Source organism: Castor canadensis, chromosome 5 (assembly GCF_047511655.1).
Source record: "Castor canadensis chromosome 5, mCasCan1.hap1v2, whole genome shotgun sequence".
Classification (NCBI taxonomy): Eukaryota; Metazoa; Chordata; class Mammalia; order Rodentia; family Castoridae; genus Castor; species Castor canadensis.
The window spans coordinates 28,930,323-28,951,139 of record NC_133390.1 but is presented as its reverse complement, the minus strand read 5'-3'; the positions used below and the strand labels follow the sequence as shown (position 1 = coordinate 28,951,139).

Genomic DNA, 20,817 nt, shown 5'->3' with positions numbered 1-20,817 from the left:
CAGGACGACTGATGGATGATACTCCTTTATGGCTCTAGAGCATTGGCCAAAGTCTGTCAGGCCTGCATTTCAATATGATGTTCCTTCTTCCTACTCTTCCTTTCTCCTTTCCTTCCACAGGGGTTCATTCCCAATATTCAATATGCACCCCAAACTCTGCCTTAATGTTATAAACTGAGTTGTGTTTCCTAAAAGTTCAAATGTGGAAGTTCTGACCTCCCCTCAGTAGCTAAAAGTATATTTGGCGATATGGTCTCTCAAGAGTTATTAAGTTAAAATAGTCTTATTAGGGTGGAGTATAATCCAACATGGCTGAGTATTGAGAAGAGAAGGTTAGAGCACAGGTACAAACTCAAAGTGGTTACCACATGAAGCATAGGGAGAAGGCAGTCATCTACAAACCAAAGAAGGAGGCCTCCAGAGGAACTAACCCTGCTGACACTTTTACTTGGACTTCCAGCCTCCAGAAGCATGAAGAGATAACTATCTGTTGTTTAAGCCATCCATCTATTGGACCTTGTTATTGCAACCCAAGAAAAGTAATGCATTCATAGTGTCTGCTTCTAGGAAATCCAACCAGAGATGGGTGCAGAAAGTACAATGAAAGCAAATAAGAAGTACAATGTGACTCACTTGAAGGGAATGTTAATAAACATGGATACTATTAAAGTAGCATACCATGAGATAATATATCCCCATAAGAAATAAGATAGATTTAAAATTATATGTACATCTATACCTGTGAATTACAGTATAATTGCACATATACATGTATATGTATTAATGAAAGAAAAACTACAGACTAAACACAGTTTTAATATTTTGCATGACATTTGTTCTCTTTCCTTGTTAAGAATACTGCTTTGCTTTCTTTCTTTAGGGTTCTGTGGCTTATGTTTCCCAGCAGGCCTGGATTCAGAATTGCATTTTGCAAGAAAACATTCTCTTTGGCTCCACCATGCAGAAGCAGTTTTATGAGCAAGTATTGGAAGCCTGTGCTCTCCTTCCAGACTTGGAGCAGTTACCAAATGGAGATCAAACTGAGATTGGAGAAAGAGTAAGGACAATAAAATTATAATTTATCATAATGCAGGAATAAAATAACATTCAGCTACTAAAATGTTAATAACCTTTTTACTGAAGTCTGAAGAGCTATATAATTTTTAAAACTTATTATGTATTTCTATGAAAAATGGAAGAATCTGTGGATAAATAATTATTTATAATGAGCTATCAAAAAAGCAGCTTAAAAATCAATTCTGTACATAGTATCCACAAAGAGTAATAAAAGCCTACAAATTATATTGTGAACATTTTTGTCTTAGTTGCTCGCACATTGCTTTCCAGTTTCTAAAGAATGAATAATAATTTCCCCCCTGCATATCTTTGCACAAAGTCAAGGACAAGACGGGAGTAGCAGAGCACCAAGTTTGGAAGCACTAAGAAGAACATGTTTCCCAATCATGGAACAGTTTGTTGTATTTTATTAATGAATAGTCATTACTTTACTCAGTGTTTTAGAGTTAAAAAAAAGAAGACAATATTGTGACTAGAGTATGAACCCCTGGAGATTATCCTTATCCCACAACTAAAATCTCCATTAACTAAACATGAATGTAAGAGTATCCTTGCCTTACAATTTATCCATGCTATAAAGATGAATGAATAACCTTTACTGAGTACATTGAATATCCAAAAAGATATTGGGCATAGGTCTTTTACATTGATAAATAAAATATGGTATTTAACAAAATTATAGGCAATAGAAATATATAAAATCTAGAATGATCCAAATTTTTTCTTGCAATTAGAATGACTTCACTCATAGTCTGTTACTTTGCAAGTGTAATTTTTCAATAATACTAAATAGATTTATTATTTTTCTACAGCTACATTTTTTCTATTATCTTCATTGTCCCTGAGAAAAATGATGCCATAGCTAAATGTGACTTCTTCAAACTTGTTAATACATATTGAACAATATGAAGATACATATAAACATATTATTCATAACTTCATTATCTATATATATAAAATACATATATATAAAGGAAAAAATCCAAGATAAGAATAGGAATAGTTCAATATAGGAACTAGATGGTATTGTTATTTGTAATTTCTACTTTCTACAAATAGATTTCTCCCAATATGTTGATGCACTTTAAAATAAACATGAAATTGAACATCTCAAAAGACAATCTGTTTACCGCTGTTTATAAATACGACAATGAATGTTGAGTTTCCCCTTACTTTGATTGATTATTTTCTTTGACATTCTTTAATGGCAACAAACATTTATTAATTTATTATATGCTCTTGTTCTGTTATGGAGTATATAATGGTGAGCAAGAGAACTATCACCATGCCTTCAAGGTATTTGCAGGCTAGTGGAACTCTGCCAATTTTTAATCAATTATCCCTAATGATATTTATTAATTATCCAGTGTCACACACTAAGTGTTGGGAATGCAAAGATAAACTTGATGGAACTCCTAAGCTAGTGAGCATGGCGGCAATTCTAGCAATACAATGATTAAACAAAGAGTTGCAAGACAGGAAAAGGGGTAATATATCACTTCACTTGGGACACCGGAAGAGAGGTTGATTTCAAAAAGGACATTTGATGTACTAAATATTCATTTATAATCATTGCCTTTTCTTTAATCCATGTCAATTAGGTACTCATTTCTAGGTGGTATTTGGCACTTGCATCTTTCACTGAACTTCACCCATGCTGTATTGTGGGTTAGTCATCTATCACATTTATTTCTGAACATATTCCACCATGTGGCTTTACGCCTTGTTTATTCACACAGCAGTGATGGACATGGGAATCGGTTTCAGTCTGGAATTGCTAAGAATAGTGCTGTGAACATCCATGAGCAAATATTTGTGTGTACATTTTTCATTTCTTTTGGGTAGATACGTAGGAGTGATGTTGTGGAGTCATGTGGCAAATTTGTGGTTTTTTTCAGTGCATCACCATGTTTGTTTTTTTGTTTTCTGTTTTATTTTTTATAAAATGGCTGAAAGAATTTTCACTTCCAGTTTCTTCACAACTTTGCCTGCACTTGTTATATGGAATAGCAATTTTAGTGTGTTTAAGCAGACTCCTTTTGACTTTAATTTACTTTACTTCCCTAATTCAGGAGCATCTTTTTATAAACTTATTACTCAGACCTTTTGTTTTGGTGAAGTGTTTATTCAAATATGTTCCAATTTTTAAATTGTGCTATTTGGCTTGCAACTGATTCATTGTAGCTCTAGAAAAACATTTTAAGTACAAATTTATGTTTGAAAACCAGAACTATGCAATTAAAAAACCAAGAAGTATATTTGAGAGTGGGTATCCTTTAAATCAAAAAGGGAAGATGTTGGCTCCCAGGCAGAATGAACAGCCTTTTGCTTAGTGTAAAAGGCCATGTTAGTCTGATTGACAAACCTGTCATTTGAGGCAACCTTGAAAGAATGGTTAAAGAGATGAACAAATCCAAGAATATAACCTCCTTACATTTATACTAAGAAAAACACTGTTGCTCATGAGTGATGGGAAGATGGAGATGTGGTTAGCCAAGGTTTCTTTCTTTCTTCCTTTTTTCTTCTTTCTTTCTTTCATTTTATCATTTTTACATTTGCTTACAAGTGTATACAAGGTTTTTAAGCAGAATGGTGGTATAATTACAGGATAAGAAATGACAAGGCAGAGGATAACTTGGAGAGAGTAGTGATTGGGTGAAATAGACAATGTTGATTGTGCCCACACTTAGTGTTGAATATGTCTAAATGTTTTTACACTCGTTCAATGTTCCCAACAAATCTATGATCTGGGGACTATCATAATAACACACAGATCACACATACATATGACACTGCTTTATTTATATCTTTCAGTCCTCTTTCCCTTTGCTAAGCTGTGTCCTCCTTATGAGGCTAGCATAGCACCCATAATATAGTCATATTGAGAAATTTGTTGAATAGTAGGAGGATGTGAAATGCAAAAAGCAATGCATTTTACAATTAGGTGTCATTGGCTAAGTTCTGTGTTGCACTGAGAGCTTTAAAACACGATCTGTAAACACTAAACATAAAATGAATCAAGAAAATTGGTCCTGACCCCATAATTCTCCATGGCTGTACATGTCAACTTTAATTCTCACATAGTGATGTATACTAGCTATTTTTTCTTCTTAGAGTTGTACTTTTGCCAACAAGACTTGTACCAAAAAAATAGGACACATTGATTGCTGCTTTGGTAATTTAGCTATTATTCTCAATTTCCTATGTGTCAACTGAAAAATGATCATTAGTGTCAGTATATGGTTGGCAACCAAAAATCTTGCTTAGCATTCCACAGGCATGACTTTCAGAGATCAAGGTTTTCTCCTTGTTAGCAACTCCTTGAGAGAGTAAGCAGTAAAGAGAAAGTAGATGTTTGTTAGTTTACACAGTCTGGTAGGACTAGGCAGTAAGAAGATATTAGAGAGAACTCTAAGTGTTCATCTTGGGCCATTAGCTGTTCATGATATAAAAGAGCCTAACTGCTGGGTGTGGTGGTTCACATCTGTAATCCCAGCTACACAAGAGATAGTGGTAAGGAGATCACAGGCTCAGGTGTACACAGGCAAAAGCAAGAGAACCTAGCTGAAAACCAAAATAAAAGTAAAAATATTGAGTGTGTAGCTGTAGTAGCATTTTTCTCATAACTGATAGGTCTTGAATTCAATCTCAAATACCACACACACACAGTATAAAAGAAAAATGTAAATGCATGTGTTTGAAATTAGCAAACTTTTCATCTGGTCTTGTTTTTCTCTTGGTCCTTATTCAGGGTGTGAATATAAGTGGGGGCCAGAAGCAGCGAGTGAGCCTGGCCAGAGCTGTCTATAGTAGAGCTGACATCTTCCTCCTGGATGACCCCTTGTCTGCTGTGGATGTTCATGTTGGGAAGCAGCTTTTTGAAAATGTGATTGGGACTTCTGGACTTTTGAAAAACAAGGTAGTGACAGTATTACTTATGCTTCTGAGTGAGGGGGTGAGGGGAAGCTACTTGGTCTAGCATTGCGCCTGAAATTCCAATTATTTTGTTTATTTGTTTAAGTAAAGTTTTGAAATTTCACATGAAAAAACAAGATGCTTATATTTCTGTTTTAGAGATAAACTTCAATAAGTGTTTTAGAAGTTTTTCTTGTAAGTCTACATTAGTAACAAGCATGTGTATGTGATTGTTATACAATCGATTAGTACCACTTATAGGTCCTAAAGAGCTCTTTCTTGTTTGGTGTCTTTTAGTTTTCCTTTTTTGAAAAATGGTATATTGGTACATAATACTTTATCTAAAAATAGAATGATTTCATTGTCTCTTTTGTAATTTAAAATTTAGTATTGCTAGCATATAAGTAAAAATGATCCATCTGTTTCATGAAGCGCCAAGAAGATAGGACTTAGTATTTAGTGAGTGCTTGCCATGTTCACCCCTTCCCTATCACTTTTCTTCCTTGTTCTTGAAGTAAATTTCTGAAATAAGCATTATCATAATGCCTATTTCACATGTGAAGGAGCTCTGGGTTCCAAATGACCCAGTAGAAGTTTCTCTACAGAACAACATAGATTTTTTAAAAATTTATCTGACTTCAAAACCATACTCTTTTCTTTGTAATATGTGTTTATAGATTGGTAGTATAGAGGAGATATTGAAGTATAAAATAGAAAAATACACAACAAAGAAAATGATACACAAATGTCCTTAGTTATTTGGATGAATACCAGATAAAGACACCTTATTAACTTGCATATATATGTATAAAATAATATGAAAAAATAAAAAATAAAGACTTACGTATAACTTGGGCCAAACACAACTGTTGGTAACGGTACCCTGCGTTTCAAAAAGGTAAACAAGAATGAAAAATATGAAACTGCTTTGAATTTACTATGAAATTGTTTCATTTCTAATAGAATGAAAAATATCTGTACTAAAGAGTTAAAATCATGTTTGCAAGCAGCTATTTGCTGTCTAGCAGCATGCCATCAGTCATTATGAAACATATAGATGCTGATTTGAACTATCACCTACCAAAATTATACTCTAAAGAATGTAGAACTTTTAAACCTGTTGAAATCACCATAAGGGGACTAAGGTACAAAGCAGAAAAAATAAAGGGATGAATCAATTCAAGTTACAACACATATATTCATGGAACTGTCACAAGGAAACTCCCTGTATAGCTGTCTTAAACAAGCAAAATATGTCTTTTATTTCAAAAGCACAGAACAGAAAGGTAAAACAGGTCTCATCTGGGGTTTGGTACCAGTGGGAGGGGTAGGATATAAGGAAAGAGTGTAGGAAAGTGACTATGGTAAAAATGTCATGCTCTCATGTATGCAAATGGAAAAATGAGACTTGTTGAAACTATTCCAGGAATGGGGTAGGGCAAATAAAGGAGAGTGATGGAGAGAGTGAATTCAGCTACTACATATCGTAAGAACTTTTGTAAATGTCAGAATGTACCCCTAGTACAATAATAATATGATACTAAAATTTTAAATGAAAAATAATTAAAAACCTTTAGTCAGAAAAAAAATAGTAAAGACAAAATAAATTGCAGCTTTTTAAAAGCACCATGTGCCATTTCTTTATAATCTATAGAATAAACAATTTGCCTTTCAGACTCGTATTTTAGTGACACACAACCTCACAATTTTGCCACAGACGGATCTCATTGTTATGATGGAAAGTGGCAGGATAGCACAAATGGGAACCTACCAGGAGCTGATGTCTAAAACTAAAAACCTCAGTAATTTGCTTCAAGTCTTCAAAGAACAAGAAGAAGGTGAGGACACAACAGATAACAAACATAAGGAACAGCCTGCCTGCCCATTTTGAAAGTCCATTAAGTACCTGATTTCTTGCTATCTGTTTTTCTTCATTTCTCCTGTGCAAGTCAAGGTCTGAGAACCTTTCTATAGGAAAGAAACGAATATCATGAAACCATTGGTTAAAAAATCAAACTTATTTATGATTTTTAATAACCAATTTAAATACCTCATGATATTCTTCATTTATGAAATAAGAGATCCGATGATTTATAAATTCTCTTCCAGATCTAAAATATAATGGATCTAATCATTGTACCTACTTTTAAATTAGTAGTAAAAAGCACAAATCCCTATGGAATAAATAATAAGTATTTTAAACATCTGAGGTATAATATTGCACTTTGGGGAAGAAAAAGAATCTGAAGAAAGGAAAAAGAGAAATATATTTGTTTAACTTTTAAGAATTAACAACTTGGATTTATTTATTAATTTTTATATTTATTTACAAGGCTAGAATTTGAAATTCAGGTTTATAGATTTTTTTAAATAAATTAAATGGACACAAAGATGCTTGAAATTTAGCATCATTTTAATGATCCACAAAAATAAGTCTTTGCCTACTGTGAAAGTTGGGTGTGACATCATCTGTTTTCACAGCTGTACATGGTTTCTCATGCAAATCATCATATCATTATGCCTTTCCTATACCTTTCCAGAGCACCACTGTAAAATCATCTAAAAATTGTTAACTATTTCATAATTTCATAGGTCACAGAGCTATATTAGTATTTCCAGTATTTTCTTTGTGAATTGATATATATTCACTGACTTTATACTTTACTTACATACAAAGGTCATAAAACAATGAAACCAGCTTATCACAATGATCAGTTGGATTTATTTTGTATTATTGCCATGAAGTGAAAAAAAAAGGTCATTTTTAACATTTCTCTTTTGGATGTACACATTTATTATGTGAGTTGCTTTTAATTCCATGGCTTTACTGCTTTCTCATATTACAAATATTCAAAAATACTTAATGCATCATCAAAAGCAAGCACTCCATCTTTTGTTTCTATCCTCATGCTAAGCAAATGTCAGGTGCTCAGTAGATGTGTAAACAGTGGCTTCCAGAAGTGTGTCGCCTCGGTGTTAAATCCAGGGGGATTTGAATTTGGAATGTTATGAATGTTGTTGGTTCTCTCTCTCTCTCTCTCTCTCTCTTCCCACCCCCTTTATGGCCATTTATTTTAAAGGCCACATAAAACATAGGTTGTATTACTTTGAAAAATACATCTCTAAAAGCAGGCAGTGTGAGGGTTTTAACTTACATATTTAATTTACCGTGAAATGTGAGCAGTGTATCCTTTGAAAGTTATGGAATTTGTTACTGTTTAAACCCCCTGGCAAACAAGTATCATGCCTTGTCTGCATTTGTAGATTTTTTATGTTTGTGTCCTCTACTGTAGCAGATTAAAAACAATATTATTCTTGACCTTAGGTTAATAGGTGTTGCCACTTTACCACCAGAAATATACCAGTTAGAAAAATGTAATTTGAACTTTTTGCCTAATTACCTCAATATGTCTGTGTCTTCTATTAGAAATTAGAGAGGTAAAAAGTAGAGAATTTTTATAATAAAAAATATAATGAGTTTTTGAAAATTTGTATTTCTGGGATTTTGACTTTTTTTAATGCTTGATAAGAAAATAAGGCTTGTGAAAAACAACCATAAGACCAGGAGTGGCGGCTTGAGTATATAATCCAGGCTACTTGGAGAATAGAGATCGGGAGGATTGATTTGAGGCCTGGGAAAAAATTTAGTGAGATCCCATCTAAACAGCAGCAATAAAGAAAGGCAGGTGGATCAGGGTCTGAGACCTTCCCAGGCACAAACATGAGACCTATCTAAGAAATAACTAAAGCTAAAAATAGCTGGGGCTATGGCTTAAGTGGCATAGTGCCTGCCTAGCAAGTGTGAGGCTCTGAGTTCAATCCCTAGTACTACCATCAAAAAACCCCAGCAACAGCATACTTTACTCACAACAAATGATAGATTTAGCTAGCCAGCTAGCTAGCTATAGATAGATACATAGATAGATAGATAACTTGCAAAAGCATGTGTAGTGTAGTTTTGTTAGTCATCTTATATGTAAGGCAAAAATAGATTTCAATACTATTAAAAAACCCCATTAAAAAAAATAGCTTCAAACTCAGTTACATTCAGTGTGATATCCTAACAGTACTGCCCTTGTCTGTACTCCATGCTTTAGAGAGTCCCTGCTCTGGGCCTCTCTACCTGATGCTCAGGAGACCAAGGGATTATGCCCAACAGCAATGCCCTCCTCGCCTCCCATTTCTTGACCACTCTATATCTGTATGTTCCAGAATTCCTTGCCCAAATGATGTAAACTTGCTTCTGGGACCTGGCTCTTATTTCTTAGGTCTGCCCTCCTAAGATCCAACTGCTGTGCTAGTACACAGTACTCTTTGGACTGAGGATGTTTTTATTTTGAGGATGGCGAGGGGAGCAGAGTCTGTACATGTGGGCTGAAATATCAAAAGATGTGTTCCAAGGTGGAGCTGGGGTGGGAGAGAGAGAGAAGAAAGGCCTTGATTGAGAATGCTGCACCAAAGACTCCCATGTTCTCAGGAGGTCAGAGGCATTCAATCATCTCTCCTGAACATTGTCTTCTAGGTGACTGGTAGGATGTATTTGTTAGAGTAAGCAATAGAACTTACATAAGAGTTTGACAGTTTCATCTATAACTTTAAAATAAATAGAAGGTGTGTAAATATTCATTTGTACTCTTGCCCTGATTCATACAAATATTATTTGTGGGCCTATTCCTGTGGGATTTTGTATTTCTTATTTGTACAAGTGGCAAGGAAAAATCAAATACTATATGAGGACATTTTTGAGATATGACATAACAGTATTACCTGTTAGAGAGTGCAATCTGAGAGGTGTGGCCCCAGATTTGTAATTACCCTATGGCCTGCCATTCACTTATTATAATTCATTTTTTGTCTTGAGTCTGTTCAAGAATTCCTTAAAGGGTACAGGGTTTTTCTATTTTAAAATTCTATACCTTTGTGATACTACAAGAGGGGTAATAAGTCAGAACAACATTGTGAAAAAAACAATGGACCAGTTGTCAAGAGCTGTAAGATCTAGTCCTCATGCTGAAAATCTCTGGCCATCTTCATAGCAATGACTTAACTATTCTGGTTCCTCCTATTTATGAAATAGTAGGCTTGAACCACCTCCATCTTTTCCTAGTGGCTGTCATGGAACTGAATAATGTACATAAATACCACTCTCCTGTCTTCAAAACTGCTTGTGACTCAGCCATGCTTCCTTCTTTCCTGATTATTCTCAGATATGGAAAGATTTGGCAAAGTTGGAAGACCTACCATTGTGTTTTCTTACTAATCTTCACAATTATCACATTCATATATAAGCTTGCTGAAATTATATTGTCCTTTTAAAGACTAGAGTTGTATTATTCTTGGTAAATACTTACTTCTTTTATGGAAGATGTAAAATAAGTTAGCAACACTCTCTAATGTATAAATAAGAATTTCTCAGTAAGGTTTTCCATCCTGAAATCTTAGATCATTAAAACACTACATTTTAGGTGAAGTGGAATCAGTGGAGAAAATGAATAGGCTCTCAGTATACTTTTGGATCCAGAACTTAAAAAAAAAACTCTCCAATTTGTATAATCTTTCATCATTCTTCTCTGTTTTGTGAATTGCTTGCTCATAAAAGCACTCACCATCTTCCTCTCCAGCTCATGTTTTAAAGCAAGTCAGTGTAATCAACTCCAGAACTATACTGAAAGACCAAATCCTGGAGCAAAAAGATAGGTGAGTACTAGGATAATACCATGCTCTATGGATTATGGAGCAACTAATTAATTTTTTAGCTTTAAAATTCATCCTATAGGGCTGCATAGCATGTGTGAGGCTTGGGGTTCAATCCCCAGTATTGCAAAAAATCCTATACAAGGAATCTATATTCTAAAATGGATATAAAATGTACTTAGTGTCTTCTAATTCTAAACGATTTGCTAAATCAGTGTGCTTATTTTTTTTGAATCAGATAGATATGAATTAGCTTTGGAAATCTATGCTTATGAGACTCATCCATTTCTAGCTAAATTCTGGTAGTAGAAACTAATCTAACTAGATGTGTGACCAAAATAACCCTATTTTATGCATATATATGCTATTCAGATGTGAATTTGTAAATAGTCTTTGGACATTTACATTTGGTCTGGGATGATTACCAGTCAGGGTATGTGACTTAGAAATATAACCATGGACTTGGGGTAGGAATTGAAGAAGCCCTTTAAGAAAGACAAGAGGAAGGAAGGGAAGAAAGGAGGAAGAAAAGAAGGAAGGAAGGAAGGAAGGAAGGAAAGAAGGAAGGAAGGAAGGAAGGACAGTGATGAGAAGGAGAGAGAAATAAAAATAGCAAACACTGGCCTTGATTATTGGATTTCATTGTATTTATTGTGATCCTTGGTTGTTTTGGTGTGTGTGTGTGTGTGTGGTTGATAATTAAAATGAGCAATAAGCAGTGATATTGAGCAATGAAGCCCAATATTCTGACAGATTCTTCCTCACAAGGATTCCTCCAGTAGTTGCCTAAACAGGAAGCAGAATGAGAAAAGGAAAGAAAAATAGGAACAAAGGGATTGAAAAGAAAGTGGCTAGAGTTATAGGAAGCAGTCACTGGTCAAAATTGGTAAAATGAAAGGAAGTAAACACTTACAAGATCCAACATCTCAGAACTTGATAGACTTGAATTTAAATAAATTAGTTCCTTTAGTTCATTATTTTTAAAGGATTGGATATGAGTAAGAGGTATTTTTTGTTGTTTAAGGATTGGATATGATTATGGATGTGTGAATAATGTAGATGTGGCAGGTCAGAGCTCTATGTACAGACCAGACTTATCTGACTTAATAGGTCAACTGAATCATTCATTGTTGATCATGAAGACCTTAGACTGGTTCATTTTATCTGTTCTCTTGGTGTAGTCTGTCCGTCTTCAGGGTCCAGTCTCATGTCTTTAAATATTTTCTACACACTAATACTTCCAATTTTATATCTCTAGCTTATTTTCTTCTCTGAGCCCCAAGATTGTATGGCCAACTGACTTTCTCAGCTTCTTCCCTTTAATAAATCCTAACTGACATGTTCAATTTATATGTCTAAAACAGAACTACTGATATATAAGCACCCTCTCTTTCTCAACTAGGCAACACTATTCTTCCAGTTGCTTCTTGGACCTCTTTTGTTCTGCATTATTTTAATGGCCTTCTTACAGGATTTTCTTCTGCGATCTTTGCCCAATACAGACTGTAAGCAATGACACAACCAATGATTCTTCTACAAATATAAGTCAGATTACACCACTCTTCTACCTCAGACTCCCAATGGGTTAGTTTTTTAGCTAATGGCCCATAAAGGCCCACAGGACCTGGGTCTGTTTACCTTTCTGATCAAATCTCCTTAAGCTCACATCTCACTATTCCTCTCCAGCAGACTTTTTGCTGTTTCTGGAAGAACCAACCGTGTCCCCACCTCTGGACTTTTGCATTTTCTGATACTTTGCCCAGATAACTCTATGGCTTCCTCATCTACTTTGGTTGGTATTTACTCCAGTGTCGCTTCATCAATGAAAATTTTCTTATCTACCTTATGTCACATAACAATACTCCTCAGCTTTATTTTTTCTCAAGACTTAACAATTTTCATCACAATGAAAATTTTATTTATTTTCTTTTATTTTTTTCTTTCTCCCACCTCTAGGCTATAACCTTTATAATGGTGCAAATTTTTGTGTCTTTTTTCACAGTCTATTGCCAGAAACTAGAAGATTGAATGGTACATAAATCAATACTCAATAAACAGAGTCCAAAAGAATACTCACAGTTCTTATAACCCATTATTTGTTTCATTTTTGGCCATCATAACTTAGTATCTTCCATTGAAATTAGTAGCGTTTTTAAAAGATCTCCAAGAAAAGCCAATCCAGAAGCTGACTTGGAAGGCATGTGTTGTGGGGTATACACATTTCTAGATCTTAGTCTTTACCTGCATATAGTCTCACCATGCATTCCATAAGTAGCAAAACAAGCCAATAAGTATTGTTGTATCCTTCCATATATAACAAATAAATTTTCCTTACTTATAAAGTCATTCTGAATCATAATATATACACTGAACCCTTTGAAGTTTCTGTGAACCATTTTTGGGAAAAATTCCCCATTTTTCTGTTTGAGAAAAGAAACCCAGTCCTATAAACATTTGTTACAGAATTTGTTTCCACATATTTCCAAGTTACAGAAGCTCAAGCTGGAATCACATTCAGAAACTGAATTCTTTTCAATGAAGAATATGTTGGGAAGACCCCTCCAGTGGTAGTATGTCATATTCTTATCAACATGACCCAGAGTCAAGCTTACTCTTTAAGGAGTATGAGAAAATCTAATTGGTTTCAAACCTAATGGGGAGTCCATGAAGACTCTTTGCTGATCTTTATTTTTCAAATAAGAAATTATATTATTTTTATCTTAGTTTAAGTGGCCTTTAATTTTTCCAATTACTTGCCTCCCTAGTTTATTACTTTCTATGTCATTTTTCTACTCTTTCATTTTTAATCTGCTTTACTATTTGGTAACATAAAATTCAGAGAGAGCATTTTCTTGACTTTTCAAGGCAATTCTCTATTTCCTAGAATACCCAAATTATTTTGAATTAGTGCACAATTAAGATGGACTAGGGATTGGCAAATAGAAGTAGGCAGGAACTTGTCAGCAGTTGGAGCTCTCCACAATGGGATGTATTGAGACAAAATACAAGGAGTCTTCCTTATGGAAAGAAAGGTTTATGGGAAACCTGACAACTGCTTGTTAGAAATGAGGAAAAGAAAGGGAGCTGGATGGGAAAAATGTCTGAAAATTTCTCCTATCAAAATTTGAGAATTCAGATTAGTTTAATGATGTTGGTTCAGTTTTCTAATAAGGGATAAAATATTTTTAACTTTTTATACTCATATTTCTTCTTTGTCTAAATTTATGTACTGAATATTAATTACCTCTTTACATCTCTAATACTATCTTTGAATAAAAAGAAGGGGAATGTCATTTCAGCACCTACACTGCCCCCTTCAGGCTTTCTTGCCAACCATTCCCAACCATTTTAATCTTCCCATACATACTTTACTTTGCAATTGTGTGCTCAGTTCAAGGATCATGGTTTCAAAATATTAATTTTACATATACTATACAAAAATATGTAGATGGGTATTGTGTCAGTTTTCCTGATAGTTTCTGAAGGTCAGAACAATATTCATTTTTAGAACTTCTCTACCTGCTTAAAATAATTTGCTCTTTTAAGGAACTCAAAGAAAACCTGTTATTTACAACAAAGTGACCAGAACCAAATGGGGTTTTTTTTGTTGGTAAAAAGAATAAACATATTAATTTTGAAAAGTAATACCTTTCTGTATAGTGTCCAATAAATTCTTGGCCTCTGTTAGTTAAATGTAATTAGAAGCCTTAAGTCCCCTTTAACAGTTGAATTTCATTGCATTTTATGTCCACCTACATTAAGAATTAATTCTTTGGCTTGACACCAATGCTAAACTTGCTTATCCAAACAAAAGCCAGGCCAAGGGTTTGAAGGATGATGATGGTAATTAACCCAAATCATACACCAGGAGCTATTCCAAAGAAAGTGTCTGTAAAACAGTATATCTTTCTATGAGGCTGAACCTGATCCTACAAAGAGTATGTACCACAACCTCCCACATTATGATTCTGTATTTTAGTGCCAGAGGCAGTTAGGGAAGAACTACCAGGCTAGTCAAATATTGCCTTTCTTATTCCAATAAATAAAACAGGAAACATGAAGAAATGGGAACTTCTCTTGATTTGCTATTGAGCACTATTTCTAAGGGTTAATTTGATAGTAGGTACATCAAATGACAGTGTTTGCATACCCATGCTCCTGTGTATTAGAATTTATTACAAGGAACAAAATTCCTCCCTTCACATTTTAAGAATTAAAGTTAATGACATTGGTTCAGTTTTACAGAGAGATCTGAAAAAATCATAAAAGCAATAATTAATGCAGGAAAAAACTGTAACCAATATAAGTACTAACTTTGTTAAACCATATTATGCTAATATAATAAATACTATGTTATATGGTATAATGCTGTCTTATAATAAAATATAACTGTTAAAGAAAAATATTTGATAGCATTACACATTGAATTGCAAAGAACATGCATAAAATTTTAAAAACATTAAAGACCAGCTATAGGACATTTTTACTATCATAACATACATAGAAAAAAGGCAATATTCACAAGCATGCTAGCACAGATTATCTTAAACATAAGAATATGAATAATTTTTCATTTTTTCCTCTGACATATGGATCTGGAACTCAGAGAAGAGTTATGGAGTAGAGATACCAACTTGAGAGTCTTCCACAGAGAAAGCAATTATTGAAACTGAGAGTGAACTGAGAGTGAACTAAGAGTGCTCAGGAAGTAGTGAAGCAACCAAAGGAAATGATGAATTTAGCTCTGGGAAGCATAAATGTTGAAAAGAAAAGAGAAAAGGGGCTTAATAGAAAACTAGTGAAGGACTAGAGCTGAGGGAGGGAAATATGGAAGTGTGGTAGTAAAAGGAAGAAAATGAAAAATCCCCTAAACAAGGGAGTGGTCAATAATATTCAATGTCATGGCAAGTTTAAGTGAAATTCTCGAAGTATCCAACGGACTCTTTAATTTTCAAAAGTATCCAATATCTGTAACAAAGTAGATTGTTGGCATCCTTGATGAAAATAATTTTAGCCAGATGCCAGTTTGTGGATGAAAAAGTGACTTAGCAGAAAAATTGTAACAAAAGGGAGGCAAGAAGTAGGATGGTAATCAAAAGAGGCAAAAAGTTGGGAGTGCATTATTTTTGTGATGATGGTATTGGTTTTAAAATGAGAAGAATTTGTTATCTGTGGGCTTATAGGAAATAATAAGTAGAAAGGAGTGTTAAGATTTTGAATAGAGAATATCCAGTGTTTTCCAACTTGCCTTGAGAATCTCTTTGATCACTTGATTAAATGATATATGTCTAGAGCAGAACTATTATAATGTGTGTTTTTAACAAGCACAATAAAGGAACTCATTCGCAAGAAATTATAAAAATACTAAAATGAACAAATGTTTTTTTAGAAAGGAAAACAGACCAGGATTCAGATCAAAGGGTTAGCCTTAGATCCAAGGAAGGAACAAAGTATGTTGTGGGAGAGGATTAGAAACGAACGATTGGTAATGCATGTAAATATAAAGGTTTGGCAATTGTAGTTTCCTATTTTCTTCATGAGGACGATGTGAGACCCATTTTGAAAGTGATGCAAAGATTTTCAAACACCATTAAAGCCCATATAGAAGAAGATATTATTTTTTTGCAGAACAAACTTGCAGGAGTGCATGATTTTTTTGGAGCAGCATTCTATGATAGTAATTGTGACCAAGATTGACATGAAAGTCCTAACAGGGAGTTTTACTGGAAGGAAAACAAGACCTGAAAGTATAGGATATTGCCACAGTCTGGATAAAATAATAAACGTGGATGATAGGCTGGATAATGAAGGGAATAGAGAGTGGTGCATAGGTTTTTCTTTGAGGAATATGAAAGAATCAATGCTAAAAGAATCAATGCTAAAATCGGGAAACTCTCAGGTAAGCTAGGGTCAATGATCATCCAAGGAGTCAAAGATGATACATAGTTGTATTGGGAACTAGGAAACTAGATGGAATAAAAACTAAATATAGTGGCAGTAGCTGAATTTGCTACTTAGAAATATAAGAGTTTGCAACCAGAGTTTGAAATACTTAGAGATGGGTTTGCAGAGATGAGTTAGTTCTAGGTAATAGGATTCATCATTTAAGGTCATGAAAGTTAATGGACAATGTAGAATGCAGGTAATAGATCTGAAACTACGAACGTCATGAAGTTAGGAAGAGCTTTAATTTAGTATAGTTGTCCATGGAAGCTACGACTTTAACCAGGATAGTGGTACAAGAATGAGGGAAGAATGTACTTGAAATTCCTGATATTCCAAGAAGTGAGTAGATGAAAGAGGTCGAGTGCAATATAGCCAGATGGCATTAGCTTAATGATCCAGGGACTTGGTTCAAATTTGAAAAATAATTATTTAGAAGCAGTGAAAATTTAGATGACATTTCCTGAACTTATATTTTTTGAGGTAGGAGAGAATAAACAGTTTCCCTTTAATAAGAATGAAGGAGAAATATCATCAGGAGAAGCCAAGTTGCTACCAAAGTTAAGAAGGAGAGAAACATGTTATAAATCTGCTGACAGTATATAACTAGTTTTTTACATGTTTGATTTACCTAAAACCTAAAAAGTAAACATTGTCTTTTTTATCAGGCCTTCATTTGATCAAAGAAATTATTTCTCAATGAAAAAAGAAAAGATCCCTGTTGGTGCGGTAAGGACCAAAAAGAATTGATATTTGCAATTAACTACCCAAATATAAAAGATTATACTGCATTATTAAGTAAATATCATAGTTTCTTGTTTAACTTGAGAAGGGTGCATGTAATAGTTGAAGAAATTAAATTAAATGGAATTGTATATTATACTGGTGTTTTGTCAGGATTACATTTTTTGTAGTAATGTATGTTCTGTTTTACTAATGACAGTAACTTCTACTAACTGACCACTTTTAAAGGCTAACTGCTATGCTTCAAACTTTACATGTATTTTAATATACTTTCTGTTCTTATTCCAATTTGTTAGTAATCTGATGGTGAATAACTTGGTTACAAAACTAATGAAATGTCAGTTAGCTTGTTTATACAGCTTTGAGGTTCTATGTCAGACTGTTTAATGAGTAATAATCACAAACAAGTAATGAAGTGACATTTGGAAGTGGCTAACGTTTTAGTATTCCTTGGTAATCTAATTTTAGACCAATTTTGCTTTCAGGTGAAGTTCTCAATAATTCTGAAGTACCTTCAAGCCTTTGGTTGGCCCTGGGTATGGCTAGTTGTGGCTACTTACCTAGGACAGAATTTGGTGAGCATTGGACAGAATCTGTGGCTTAGTGCCTGGGCAAGAGAAGCAAAACACTGGAATGAATTTACAGAATGGAAGCAAATAAGAAACAATAAACTTAATACCTATGGATTATTGGGATTAGTACAAGGTAAAAACATTGTTCATCTGCTTTTCTTTTTCTTTCATTCTGACCTAATTGATTTAAACATAAGAATATGAGTTTCTTCATGTTATTGGAACTAAAATCTGTGCCATAACTTCCAATATTGGGGAAGAATTCAAATGCATATTTTCACTTTACCATATTTGAGAGAGTAAATCAAAACTTGTACTTGTCCACTACATGGCCCACAATGAATAGTTTCATATTTGTTTCATTTAATATTGACCACAATTATTCAAAAACATACTGTTGCCACCATTTTACAGCTGAGAACACTGAGGCTTGTGCAACATTTGTGATACATAGCCACTCCATATTAGTGAAGACTGAGAGCGACATTGGATATCAGTAGATGAGTGTGAAGGAGTTTAAAGCCTAATGGTCTGGGTGCATGATCAAACTCCATGGCATCCATTCCAATACTAATCCATGGGTATGCAGCAAAAGGATTTGGGGGTAGGGGAGAGAAATGACCTAAACATTGTATGCACATATGAATAAGAGATATAAAAAAAAAAACACGATGAATGAGATAATGCACCAATGAATGAATGGATAGCAGTAACGAAGCTGAACAAAATGAATGGATAGGAAAGACATTGTAGTAGAAACATATCTAAGAATTGAGGGTAAGAAGAGGATGTCTGTCAGTCATGATTTTGAGGTTTAGATTAGATAACTGGAAGTACAATGATGACCAATGTAAGGAAATAGGGAGGAAGCCTTAAATGGTAGAGCAAATGACTAATTCAGTTTTGTCTACATTTAATGTGTTGATACATTTTCCCCTATTTTCATCCACTAGGCAATTTTTAAAGATTCATGTTTGAAAATTTTAAAAGTAGTTTTCTCCATCTGGATGATTTCTAAGTCCTCTAAGATCTAACACTCTTTAGTTCTGAAACTTGGAATCATTCTATAGAGACAAAAAATGAAGCCCCAAAGTAGATGTGACATGTGAGTGAGGGTTAAGAGTCATGAGGGTGAGAGATTCTTTAAGAATACACAAATAGAGCCAATTAAGGGAATGGCTTCATAGAAGCTGACTGGAGATAAATTTATAGATAAAGCAACCACAATAAGGTGAGTGCCTGCTCTATTTCTAGAAACCCACATGTTTTAGTTATATGTGAAATTGCCTGTTATTGACCATTTCTGATCTACAAAAGTCTAGATTCATGATTTAAACTGATTATTTTATTTAGCGTATATCTTAGTGTAAAATGTCTTACACTTGTCCAGCTTACTTAAATTTTCAGTTTTATCACTTGTAAAATTTAGGTATTGCCCACACAGATATTACTCCCATGAATAAATTATAAGTGTACAATATGTAAAAAGTGCTAGGCATAGAAGAGGAGTGTAATGTTAGCTATCATTTAACAGTGTAGAAAATAAGTAGTATTGGAAGTAAATTTTGGAGCTAGGATTTGAATCTATGCCTAACTCTCAAACCTATGTCCTTAACCAGTAAATTAGAATTTACTTAAAGCAGTAAAGATGCTTCATAAACACAAGGTTCTATATTTCAATAGGTTTGGGAAAGTGGGAACTGTGTTTTAATATGAGCCAGAAACCCTCTTTCATTAAAGGATTTTAGATATTCTACAATAGACTGACCTGTTTAATTCTGTTTAACCCAATAATTTCCAATCCATTTGACCATGGACATTTTTGTATTATCTTTCCCATCAACATATTGAGAAAATCTTGTTCTATATAATATACTTTGCAAAAACCTCATGCTATGATACATTGCCTTAAAAGTCAGGTAGAAAATTATTATATAACAAAAACAAAGATTAAACTAAATAAATGCTTCTGTTCCAAGAATATTCTCAATGGTTCTGAAAAACTTCACTTATGTTAGAAAATTGAGAAAAGGCCCATGATTATAATGAAGGAAACATCGTAAAGAATGAAAGGAGAAAAGAATACAACTCATAGGAAAGTGTGTAATGGCTTGAGAATCAAGGAGTTGATTTTATGTGTGTGTGTGTGTGTGTGTGTGTGTGTGTTACGTGTATGTGTATACAATCCTTCAAATGTCAGGAGAGTTGAAAAACAGAAAGGATACATAAAAGTATGTTGCAATTAAAGGGGAAAATTTTAAATATATATAATTTGTTGCATTTATAAGAAGAATGAAAGGCAATTTGAGGAAGAGTGATAGTGAATGCAATAAGAAAATAACAGCCATCTACGTGAATGTTGTGGTACTTAAGTATCAATGAGAAACAGAGCTATATGTGTAGTGTAGTGTAGTGAGGGAGAATTTTCTATCCTTTCTTTTAGGATTTCTTTTCAGTTAGTCATGAGAGTTAATTAATATACAACATATCAGCAGGGGAAAAAAGCGTATAAACTTATTTAATAGAAGTTTTGGTGGAATGGGAGCCTTAATAAAGAAATGAAGACTCAAAGAAGCAGTTAGAGTGAAGCACTTATACACTGAATTGGACAAAAATAGTGAAGGTTTTATGTGAGGAGACATAAAGACAACAGTTGTTTTAACAGGTCTGTATAGAATTCTCTTGGTGTTGCCTTCCTGTCTTTGAGGATAAGAAAAGATTTTTCCTTCTGGTGTGAGAAGGGCATTTTTCACATGGGAACTCATCTACTGCTTTTAAGAAACAGGACAGTAAGATGACCTTCTTGCACCTGCTGTTTTTCTCAAGTGCCTTTAACTCAAACATGACAGAATTGCATGTTTTTAACTTCTTG

General features: G+C 34.0%; 1 protein-coding gene and 1 long non-coding RNA gene across 5 annotated transcripts in view; one reads left to right on the top strand and one right to left on the bottom strand.

Annotated features, from left to right (window-relative positions):
- The window catches only part of LOC109699252 (multidrug resistance-associated protein 1-like), a 96,438-nt gene that overhangs the window by 46,027 nt on the left and 29,594 nt on the right, over positions 1 to 20,817 (top strand). For all 4 annotated transcript variants that reach the window (XR_012447905.1, XM_074072886.1, XM_020183880.2 and 1 more), the window contains 6 exons: positions 881 to 1,057; positions 4,829 to 4,996; positions 6,668 to 6,830; positions 10,614 to 10,689; positions 17,298 to 17,358; positions 17,859 to 18,078. Coding sequence is in view for 3 of the 4 variants with exons in the window: in XM_074072886.1 (XP_073928987.1) it covers positions 881 to 1,057; positions 4,829 to 4,996; positions 6,668 to 6,830; positions 10,614 to 10,689; positions 17,298 to 17,358; positions 17,859 to 18,078 (865 nt within the window). In the remaining variant the exon portion in view is untranslated. The remainder of the gene's footprint in view (positions 1 to 880; positions 1,058 to 4,828; positions 4,997 to 6,667; positions 6,831 to 10,613; positions 10,690 to 17,297; positions 17,359 to 17,858; positions 18,079 to 20,817) is intronic.
- On the bottom strand, positions 903 to 7,059 carry LOC141423215 (uncharacterized). The gene is made up of 3 exons (XR_012447906.1): positions 6,899 to 7,059; positions 5,837 to 5,875; positions 903 to 1,040 (listed from the first exon to the last, which is right to left on the bottom strand). It is a non-coding gene; the product is annotated as an uncharacterized lncRNA (long non-coding RNA).